Source organism: Hydra vulgaris, chromosome 01 (genome assembly GCF_038396675.1).
Source record: "Hydra vulgaris chromosome 01, alternate assembly HydraT2T_AEP".
Classification (NCBI taxonomy): Eukaryota; Metazoa; Cnidaria; class Hydrozoa; order Anthoathecata; family Hydridae; genus Hydra; species Hydra vulgaris.
In genome coordinates this window covers 45258165-45270826 of record NC_088920.1, presented here as the reverse complement: position 1 = coordinate 45270826, position 12662 = coordinate 45258165, and the positions used below count along the sequence as shown (strand labels likewise).

Sequence of the window (12662 nt, the reverse complement as noted above, 5' to 3'; positions counted from 1 at the left end):
TCAATAGGCAGCATAACAGAGCGTATGATTCAACTTTTAAGAGATGCACAACAGAAAAAGGCAAAGAATGATTCATATAAACAGCTAGGTAAAAAAACAGCATTTTGGTTGAAAGACTATTTACAGAAGATATTGCCCGTGAAGTTTAGAAGGATGTGAAGTTTAGGGTCAGAAGGACTACTTTGGGAAAAAAGAAATAGGCTTGAAAATAGATGTTTTTTTTTACTAAAAAAATGGCATTCTCAAAAAGCATGTTTATGAAAGAATTTTATATCGCTGCAATCAAAGTGTTTCCTCTGTTATCTCTATTGCGAAATCAGTTTTGCCTAGATAAGTCGGAAATTGTAAATTGAGTATTGCTATTTAATATTATAATAAATCTCTATTGCATATTTTTAGTTAGTTAAGAAAATAGAATAATGCTAAATGTTTAGTTGAATCTATGTACAAGCTCTGCAAAAATAAGAACTTTAAACATCTATGGCACGACTTTAATAAGCCTTGCTTTGGAAAAGACCAATTCGATAGGGAAAGTGCATCCGCATTAACAGTACTGAGAAGTAACGTATATGCTGGCAATGACATAATAACAGCAGTAGATGTAGCAAAAGCATTGAAATATGGTTATGGCGTCAAAAATGATGTGGTTAGTGAAGCAAAAAATGAGAATATTTATTTAATTGGTCCTCAAATTCCAAATATAAGCAACTACTACTCTTATGAGTTCCAAGAAAACTACATGAATTTGTGGCAATACTATAAAATTAATGATGGATGAATAAAGTGATTTACAACAACCTTTCAGTTGAACCATCAATTGAATTTCTTGTTCCATTCACGAGTACTAAAAGGAACTTTTAGCGAAAAACCCTGAGTGGAAAAAAGGAGATAAGAAATTGTGGTTAAAATACACAACGTTTTTGCCAAGAGACTGGTTGTATTGAATCTTTTGAAACTGTTATTGAATTAGAAGAGCATATTCTGACAGAAAAGCACAAAAGATCTGAAAAGTCTTCCTTTTTAGGTAAAGTAAAAAAAGTTTATACTGAAAAGTTGAAAGTAATTTTGCAAGTTCATTCTAATTCTACAATTGCATTGGTTAAGATCACGCCTACACCAATAAACAACATAAATTCTCAAAAGTTCTTTAAATTAGGTTGGGCATTGCCAACAAGAAAAGCTTTTCGTTTTTCCATTAAGCTGAATAAACTTCTTTATGAATACTTCATAAATGGAGAAAATACAGGAAATAAGATGTCATCAGCATATGTAAACACAGTGATAAGAAAATATCTTACAACTTATGAGTTTGTTTCAAGCCCACAAATAAGATCTTTGTTCTCGAGATGGAGTAAGCTATTAAGAATCGGAAAATTGATTGCTCCGACTAATAAAGAAGACAATAACAATGAACTTGAAAATGAAGAAGCCAACAAATATCAAGAAGAAATACTTAAACTTGCAACCGAACTTTCTTTTATATGGTTGAAAGATAATTGGGTGGCATTTGTTCACAAAAACCAATAATATTCAGGAGTTGTTGCAGAAGTAAAAATTTTATATATACTTTTAAACCAAAAACTTATAACACATAAAACTAAAAGTAAAAAGCTATCACATCAAAAACAATACTAAAACTTGATTATTTATTATAGAAATGAAGTTTCATTTAACCATAAATTTTGTGTTTAAATATTTTCAGATAACTAAAGTTGGTACTTTATTTGACTTTTATAAAAAGTGTTTCATTTGGAAAAAATTATTATCGATGGTCTAATCAGAAAGATATCATGTTATATTTAGATGATGACATCTTATGTAAAATAAGTCCTCCAACTCCAATTATTCCCCACGGTGATTACTTCTTAGCAAGAAATGATTTTGAAGAAGCTAATAAACTAATGAACTAATAAGCTATAAAAAGAGTTGCACAAGAAGAAAACTATTGTAAAACAACTTTTTTTTTCAATAACTCTTAAATATATCTATACCCCACAACTATTATTCTTCTATCTGATGAATAATTAAAATATGCTTACGTTACTTCTTATGAAATTTTTGTAAACCCAGGGATTTAACCATCGCGTCACAATCAATGCGCCAAAAGATAAGAATTTCGTTTTTGAGTTGGATTTTTCCGCTAAGCCTTTACTTCCCCGTAGGTGTTTTTAAACTTTTAGGTACTTAATTAGGTAATAATTTATTATAACAAAAAAAATTATGGGATATTCACGGCTTCGAATGAAAACGAAGATCAAAAATGACAAAAAAATCATCTTTTGCATAATTTGAAGCATGATATTTAGTCAAGAAAAAAAGTTTTCTTTACCAATTTTATTAATTTTCGGTCTGAACTAGCCAATAAACAATAATCAAGTAAAATACTCATTGTATAGTATTTATTTTTCTTTTTTTTCGAGTTTAAACATGCCTTCGACACCATTTGGTCAATATTTCAAAAAATTTAGTCAAACTTTGACATCTAATATCTAGAGAACCAATTAATATTTTTTGAAAAAATTTTGGAATCGAGTTTCTAATATGAATAGCAACAACATTAAAAAATTAGCAATTTTGAAAGAGGTCACTCTAAAAATTTGGTGTTTTTGGCTTATTCATACAGAAAGTTGAAATTAAAATCTATCCATAATATATGTCGTTACTTTTTTTAAATCTGTAGTATCAACAACGCATTGAACATTGAACAAACAAGACGTGTTTATAAAGCGAAAAAGTTAGTACGTATTATGTATTATTTTATTATTAAATATATAGTATTATTATTATTTTATTATTATTATTATTATTATTATTATTATTATTATTATATATATATATATATATATAAAATCAAAATGAAAAAGATAAAATGATGAAAAAAGTGTTTAAGAAGTTTAAGAAGGAAACTGAGATGATAAAGAATGATAAAATAACAAGAAAATAACATATTAAACATTTTAAATATTAGTACAAAATTATTATATGAGCGATTGGATAATGTTGAATCAAATATTAATGAAAATTGTATACAGATTATAACAATAAAAAAAGAGGTAGATGATATCAAAGTGAGCCTAAATTTTCACGAACTTCTAATAGATGAAAAAATCAAGTCTGTCATTAATTCACAAGAGAAGAGTAAACGAACAAGCGCTATACTAAGTAACGAATCTGCATTTATATAAAATTAGAAGCAAACTTAAAGAAATGGTATATCGATCACGGTGGAATAATCTGAGAATTAATGGAGTTAAAGAAAACAAAGAGGAAGGTTGGTAAGACAGCGAAATAAAGGTAAACAAAATTTATGAAAATTATTTAGGCCTAAAAGGTATTAAAATCGAAAGGCCACACAGAACTGGCCATAAAAATTCAGGTGAACCAAGAACAATAATTATAAAACTTCTGGACTTTAAGGATAAAGTCGTCATTTTAAAAAGACCACTAACCTTAAAGGTAAAAATATCTGTACTAATGAAGATTTTTCCGCTGAGACAGTGCAAATTAGGAAGAGTCTAAGAGAACAGATGAAAATCGAACGAGCGGCAAGAAAGTTTGCAAGCATTTCATATGATAAACTGATCATACGCGATTGGGCTTCAAAGAAAAGTAATAATTTAATATCCTAGTATTTTAATTTTTTTAAATATCTTATTTTCGTGATTTGGAAATTGTTTTATTATTTTTCTTTTCAAAATGGATGACAATTTTTTATTTAATTTTAATACGGAGAAGATCAGCTTTGATGACTATTTCAATCAAAAAAACTTTGAAAGTGAATACTATTTAGTCCGTGAATCTACTCAATTATTTAGTAAAAAAAAAATTTTTCCAATTTTAAATCTAAACATTCGAAGTAATAATAAAAATTTTGATAATCTAAAATTATTATTGCATGATCTAAACCACGAATTTAAAATAATTAGTCTCACGGAAACGTGGTTAAAAAGCAATGAAAATAATTTTAATTATGAATTAAATAACTACGTTTCAATTCACCAACCTCGTCAAACCCACGTTGGTGGTGGTATAAGTATCTTTATTCACAAATGTATTAATTTTATTTAGCGTAATGACCTCAATGCTAATGAAACAGATTGTGAGTGGTTATGCATTGAAATAACAAATAAAGCAACCAAAAATAATATCATTAATTCGATTTATAGAAAGCCAGCTAGAAATTTAAAAATATTTAAAACCTATTTAAAGATTTTTTTAGCAACGCCAACATAACAAAGAAGCATGTGTACTTAACTGGTGACTATAATATAAATTTGTTAAATCATGCTTCAAATTTAAATGTTCAATGTTATTTAAATACCCTTATTCAACATGATATAATTCCAACAATAAACAAATCAACCAGAATATCTAACACTTCATCGATATTACTTGATAATATATTTACTAATAATATTCATAATTGTCTCGTAGAATCTGGTATAATCAAAACTGACATAACAGATCATTTCCCAATTTTCTTAATTACAAATAATATAACTGATAATCATTCTGCCTTAAAATTTACAATCCAAATGCGACGAATCAATGAAAACTCCTTGTTGTACTTTCGAAATTTCTTTTCAGAAAAAAGTTGATTGAATCTTATATTACAATCACAAGATGCAAATAAGGCGTATGAACCTTTTTTTGGGGCAGTTTTGTAAATACTATGAATTGACATTTCCAATAAAAAAAAATAGTTATAAATTCTTACTCACTTTTAAACCTTTGAATGACCATAGGTTTACTCAAATCATCTCAGAGAAAACAAAAACTTGATGAAAAATATTCAAAACATAAATCATATAAAAATGGAATAAAATTACAAAAATTATAAAAACTTGTTTGAAAAAGCAAAGGAACACTCAAAAAAAGTTTATTATGCTAAGATGTTAGAAAAAACCCAAGGAAACACACAAAAAACTTGGAATTAAGCAGATAATTGGTAAAAATAAATGTGCGAACAATAATTTGCCACAAAAACTGTTAATTGATGGGAAAATGATCAGTAATAAATAAGCCATAGTTGAAAAGCTCAACGACTATTTCCTTGAAGTTGGCCCAAAGCTAACTGATAAAATTCCAAAAAAGATCACAAATTTCGAATCCTATATAAAACCATCTAATATATCTATGAAGGAAGTTAATTTAAATAGTGAGGTGCGTAATGCATTCAATAGTCTGAAAAATAATAAATCTATTGGCATTGATCAAATTAGCGTGAACGTAGTTAAAGAAATCTTCAATATCATTGATATCAACCTTTCAATAAAATCCGGTATTGTACCGGAGAAATTGAAAATTGCTAAAATATCACCTATTTTTAAAACTGGCGATGACAAAATTATGTCAAACTATAGACCTATTTCAGTCTTACCATGTTTCTCAAAATTATTAGAACGTATTATGTATGACAGACTTAATAACTATTTAACCAAAAACAATATACTGCATTATAAACAATTCGGATAAAAAAAAACATTTAACGGATCATGCAGTAGTCGTATTAATAAATTATATATCCGATGGGTTTAATAATGATTGTTATTCACTAGGAGTTTTATTGATCTGTCAAAAGCATTTGGCACAGTTGACCATGGCATACTTATTAAAAAAACTCTAGTTCTAAGGAATATTAATCAATAACCTACTTTAAAAAAACTACCTGTCAAACGGAAAACAATACATAGTGTATAAAAAAAACGAAACAGTAAACAAAATTACAACTAGTGGTGTTCCCCAGGGATCCATCCTAGGATCACTATTATTTTTGCTGTACATTAACGATTTATATTTAGCTTCCAAAACCTTAAATCTTATTTTGTTTTCTGACGACTCTAATCTTTTTTACTCAAGTAAAAATATAAAAGATCTTTTTAAAATATTTAATGAAGAACTAATAAAAATTAATAATTGGATTACTTGTAATAAACTTTTATTAAATGTACAGAAAACAAAATTTGTGTTGTCAAGAAGTCATATCACAGAGAACGGCGGAAGAGCATTTAACTAGAAAGTTCACGCCTACTTCCTTATCAATATCGCTTGATTATTTAATTGGGCAAAAGCTGGAGTTGAACTTCGGACCTCTTGATTTTGAGCGAGTACTCTAACCATTCCGCTAAAGTAACTTATAGTTAAGTTATTTTTATATCTTAAAAACTAAATTCTCTCTGTTCATTTTCAACCTCTTTCGTGTACTGAAAATAATGAGTTTTGTTGATTTAATAAAACGAGAGTTTTATTAATCAAAAGTATATGGCATGACTATCATTAACATACCTTCTAAAAGGTTTTAGTTAAAATAAATTAATTTTTACAATATGTAGAGCTTTTCTTTCCAATTTTTGTAAGAATGCCTAGGCAACAACAACCATAAGTGATTATTCGATCAAGCCTGAGCTAGATATGAATTTAATTTTATGATTCTAATTCCAATGACTAAGACATAGTTCTGTTAATTGGTGGATGTCAAATATTAACTTGATTCTTGTTTCGTAAATTTAAAGAGTATTAAAGAGTTAATAGTTTCGTAAATTTAAAGCGTATTAATTATCACGGGTACCAATTTTATTGATGGATATCAAACATAATATATATATATATATATATATATATATATATATATATATATATATATATATATATATATATATATATATATACATATATATATATACATAATATATATATATATTATGTGTACCAATTTTATTGATGGATATCAAACATAATATATATATATATATATATATATATATATATATATATATATAATATATATATATCAAACATAATATATATATATATATATATATATATATATATATATATATATATATATATATATATATATATATATATAGCCCTTGTTAGACGAAAGAGCTGTCGAATAATAAAACATAGACAATTTGGTCTATTCTTTTCAGTACTTTATTAAAGCGTGCAATAACTCTCAATAACACAATAAAAGCGTTTAATAAAAATATATATAGTATTTATAACTATTATATTTAACTGGTATTTTTAGGGTTTTTTAAAATATGTCATTATTTATTAGGGCGGATTCATAGGGAGGGCGATGAGAGCGATTGCAATTCCATTTTTAACTTACATTACACGCGCAACAACTTTATCAAGTATTTGCCTTTTTAAGTTCTAAATTAAATTTTTAGCTGTTTTGTATGAAAGATTTTAGTCTGAAAAATAAAACAATCTAAAAAGCTTTGAGTCTGGCCAAAAGAGGGCAAACTTATTACCAAAAATGCAATTTAAGTTTCGTTGCTCAGAAAATAAGTTTAAATATTGTAAGGTGCCATTGTCAAAAACCCGTTGGGAATGTAGAGTTGATTGCACAAAAGTTTTGCGTTCCCAACTCAAAGAAGTTTACAACACTTTGCTCGGCATTTGTGAAAACACGAAAGACAGTGCATCAGTTGCTGAAGAACAGAGCTTAGTAGACAACATTTTTTTCGTTTCCGTTTAATGTCTCACTTTTTATTTGGCATGAAATGCTAATGGTACTGAACAAAGTGACTAAAGAATCGCAGAAACCTCAAATAAATATTTCCGTGATCACTAAACTTGTGAAAGCAACACGTAATATTGTGGCTGATCTCCGAAACGACGAGTTTGAGTAAAGTCATGCCAATGCCACGGCAATTGCAGAAGAGCTCGATGTTCATTGTGAATTTCCTACAAAGCAACAACGTCAAAATATATGACAGTTTGATTATGAAATGCTTGAGAAAAATATTGTTGATAAAAAGATCAATTTTGAATTAATATCCTCATTTGGTTCATTGACGTGGTTCAACATTAGCTCAACAAACGATTTTTGTAAACTTTAATGTCAAATTTAGTTTCCTTTCTGATTTTCAGCAAATGAAAACTTTTTCAAACGATGACATCATGAGATTTTCCACAAACCTGCTTTGACTAACTCTTCATCCAATGAATCAGACATAGATGCTACATAATTAGCTCTTGTGCTGCAAAACATCTATTTGATTCTAAAAGAACATCTCCATTTGATGTGTTTATTGCGCAAAATGTTTTTGCTGAAATATATTCGAATGTCTCTGCTGTTTTTAGAATGATTCTAACAACTCCAGTATCTGTAGTACAGCTGAACTTAAATGCTGATAAATTTCCGGAATTTTATTAGCATTTCCGGCAGAACCGGTCCCGGCTGGAACAGAGCACAGCGCGATAGTTCACGTCTTTTTCCTCAACAATGATGCGTATATGGCCAAAGCCAACTTCAACCACGTTTCTTGACTTTCTATGCTATAAAGTCAAATTCAAATTAAAACAAAAATATTTTTTAAGCTTTTGTTTATATTTTCTTTTACATTTCAGGAACAGTTTCGTCATTTTTTTTTTTTTTTAATTTAATTAATGCATTTAAAAATTTTTTTATTTTTTATTTTTTATGAAAAGTTAAAAAAATTAAAAAGTACCCAAATTAGTATTGGCTTTTTTTAAAATAATGATGAACAAGCTAAACGATGGTGGTAGATAGTGGTAGTGGTGGTAGGTAAAATAAAGTTATTTTATCTTATCAAAGTTAAAAATGGTTCCAGTAGTGTGTTGATTAAAATGCGTACTACTATCATTTCAGAATTTATTTGTGGCTAATCCAATTTTAAGGAAAGATTATAAATGCAAATTAGCTATGAAAAGAAAAAAGAAACTTGAAGCTTTAAAGAAAAGACGTGTAAATCATATAATTAAAATGGTCAACGGGCAGCAAACGGGCACCTAGAAGAGCCCGATGCGTGTGTTATAATGAATTCTATTTTATTATAAGTCCAAAAAAATGGTAACAATAGCATGTGTTGCTAGACAAAGTACTGTTGCCGTCTATTGAAATGACAGTTTTTGTGCAAAGTAGCAAATGTATCAAAGCGTATCAAAAGTGTATCAGATGAAAAAAGTAACCCAGGCGGCATATGATCCCCAAAAAACGTCTTTTAAACGTTCAAAAGAAGTTCTGAACGTCTTTTAAACGTTAAAAAGACGTTTTTAGGGCCAAATGCCGGCTGGGAATGTATTCAATAAAAGGTTTGTTCATTTAATAACAGCTTTTTGCATCATGGAGTGAATATGGCATTAAATCATGTTTGGAGGACCTAGGGTTATGAGAGCATAAGGACAGGTTTATCACAATTTAGGAAACTTAAAACCAACTAGTCTTTGAATGGTCTTATTTATGATTTTCAATATTATTTATTTTGTAACAATTTTTTTATTCACTGTTTGTAGTTGTATTTTACTTCTGATGATAATTTAAACTAGATGGATCGAGATATTTTGCGTCTGATGACGATTTGAACTATATAGATCAAGATATTACAAAAAAGAATAAAATTAATACGCTGCTGCTTTTAAGTTTTTATTAGATCATATTAAAACTTTGAAAACCGTAACAACTGTGATGCGATTGAAAACCGTAACAACTGTGATGCGGCTGAAAACCGTAACAACTGTGATGCGACTGAAAACCGTAACAACTGTGATGCGACTGAAAACCGTAACAACTGTGATGCGACTGAAAACCGTAACAACTGTGATGCGACTGAAAACCGTAACAACTGTGATACGGTTTCGGTATTGAAAAAGTTTAGTTCAATACCGATTTTTAATACTAGTAATGAAAACCGAAGAAACTCTTGAAATAAATGTTCAAATAAAGCGTTATGGTAAATTATTGTAAATAACAAAGCATCACTAGGATAAGTTTAACAATTTCACTTTCGATGTATTATGTGAAGCTGTTTTAAAACTTCAATGTATTATTTTAGGCTGTTTTTGTTTAGTTTATTTATAGAATAATTGTATAGAATGTTGACACAAACACAATGAATCAGAATATTAACACAAACACACTGAATCAATATAATAAAACAGATAAACACGTTTTTGATGAAACCTAATATAATAAAATTTAAAGTATTGTTTTAATAGAGTATCAATGTGAAACACTTTAGTATCAGTGTAAAAGTATACTTTAGTATCAGTGTTTTAAAATAGTATTAATATGAAACTAGGATAAAAAATCATTTATTATCAAATAATGGTAAATTAAAATGCCATGATCTAATCACTTTTAAAATTTACAACTTTTTATTTTTTTGTTTAAAAGAACCATTTTAGGTGTTGTCTTGTATAAAATGAAAAATAAAATTATTCGTAAAAAATATGGGCTCTAAGTCCTGTAAGAATAATTTTAATTTTAAAGCTTAAGTTAAGTTTCTGCGTTAAGGTTGACAAACTCTGAACTTTCGGATCCAACACAATAATCTCATTGTTTCACTGTGGTGTCTACATTTTATTGATAAATATAAGAGTATTTTAAACTGAATAATAAAAAAATGATTTAAAACTATAAAAATACTCGGTTATATTTTTTTAGAAATTAAACGTTATATATACATAATTTATAAAAAATTATGCGGAATTTAAACAACAAAAACAAACTTTATTGCTACACATTGGTGTGCTCGGAGGCAGAGAAGTTTAGGGCAAGAATTTCTGTTATCCAATTGATATTAAATTTCCTAGGAACCATTATTAATATTATTTATTTTACCTGGTTATTAATGTGCCTCAAGAAAACCTTACGGTCTTCTCTTGAACCCTGCAGAAGGTAATTTAATTAGGAAGTTCACGCCTCCTTCCTTACAGGTTTTGCAAATATGACCGGAGCTGGTATTGAACATCGGATGTCGGATTTAATAATTATTAATGTTTATTTTAATAAAATGTAAAGTTAAAAATAGTTAATTTCTTTTTGGGTTTGATACAATAATAAAAAATATAATTTACCATTAATATCATGTTTTACTTGAATATTATTTTTTATTTGAACTAAACTTGAGTTAAGATTCTGAGTTAAGGTTGACAAACTCTGATTTTTCGGACCTAACACAATGATTTCATTGATCTAAAAAATAGGTTTCTACATTTTTAGTTCATAAATATAAACGTAATTTAAACTGAATAGTAAAAAATGATTTAAAACTATAAAATATGAAACAAAAAATTATATAGATGAAATATAATAAATCAACAGTTATATAAAATGAAGTAAAATACTTTTATGAGACTTTAATAGAAGTAAAATGTTGGGTGGGTGGGTTAGGAGGGTGTGTCGATTTTTTGTGCAAAGCAGAAGTAAATATAATAAGTAAATAAAATATAAGAGTAAACGAAAAACGGGAAGCAAAATAACTACTAGTATACTTTAGGGAAAATGTCAAACAAATATTATCAACAATAAAACTAAAATAAAATAAAAATGAAAATGTCGTAACAACTATTGTCATAACAACTATTGTCAAGACCTGTCAAAAGACTCTCCGAACTACTTTTTAAACTACTCGCCAAGTATTTAATGATATAAAAGTCTATTTAGAATAAATTCTTAAATATAAAAAAGTAGTTCAAATTATACGTGGAAGATACCAAACTTTATTAAACCTACTTCTTACTGGTGTACTAATGTAAATATTTTGTTAAAAAAAATAACTATACCGTTGCTTTGGTCTAAAATAAGATTTGCCAGATACTTTTAACCCTGTTAAAGTTTATTAACTTACATTATTAGGATTCAGATTCTTTTGCATACTACATTGTATACTCTGTATTTTTGGAAAAATTTCCTTTGCAATGTAAGCACGCAACTGCACATAACAAATCAATACACAAATACAAATTTGTAATAATAATGCAGAAAAAATTTTTAAAATTTTAGGGTTGAACAAAATTGATTTTTCTTTCAACGAAGAATACATGTTGTCTGATATATATCGCTTTTGCTTGATATAACATTTGTTAGAAATACAAAATTGTTATACTCAACATGTGAACTATTATTTAATTCTGCCATGTGATATTTTGATACCATGTGATATTTTGATGTTTGAACATATTAAAATATCACATGGCAGTATTAAATTTCATTATTTGAAACACTTGATTTCATTATTTTGTATCAAGTGGCGGATTAAGACTTTTCGGTATTTTAAAGCAGGAGACTCCATTCCGTGTCATTAATCATAAATTTGATTTATCATAATGTTTTTTAAAATTCTTTAATACTGATTCGGGGTCCCCAAAACTGCGGGGCTCAGGCATGTAGTCTTCTCCACTTTCCAAACCCCCTACCCCCACCTCAGTCCAGCACTGGTTGCATCAAATTTTAAATAATTTCATTATTTGAAATTTGATAAAATCAAAATAATATTATTAAAATTAGTTTTTAAAACCTAAAGCAATCTTTCAAATCATTACCTGACAAAAAAGTGATAGTAAACTTAACAGGGTAGATTAGGGTAATGTGAGCACCTTGGTAATATGAACTATAAAAGAATACTACAATGTGAAAATAAGTTGCTTTGTATTTTTTGGAGCGACTTTATGTGGTGATAACAGAAATCAGTATAATTAGCGTAAATTTGTATGCAGTAATTAGCGGCGCACGTGTAATTGAAACGCTCTTAAATATTTTGCGTTGTTAAAATATTATCATCACGCATGAATAAATCTGTGGCATGAAATTTTGATGCTAAATGAATAAAATTTGATTTTTTATTTCAAAATTATGTTAGCTAGAAATCCGTTTTGTATTTGTCTGAAAAAAAAAAATGCATAGA

General features: G+C 27.8%; 1 protein-coding gene across 1 annotated transcript in view; it reads right to left on the bottom strand.

Moving 5' to 3' along the window:
• LOC136075372 (uncharacterized) overlaps window positions 1-11886 on the bottom strand; it is a 30977-nt gene extending 19091 nt beyond the window's left edge. The window contains exons 1-2 of the mRNA XM_065788317.1: window positions 11607-11886; window positions 10834-10951 (exon numbers count right to left, since the gene is read on the bottom strand). Coding sequence (XP_065644389.1) covers window positions 10834-10951; window positions 11607-11801 — 313 coding nt within the window. The 5' untranslated portion in view covers window positions 11802-11886. The remainder of the gene's footprint in view (window positions 1-10833; window positions 10952-11606) is intronic.
• Between the last annotated feature and the right edge of the window lie 776 nt (window positions 11887-12662).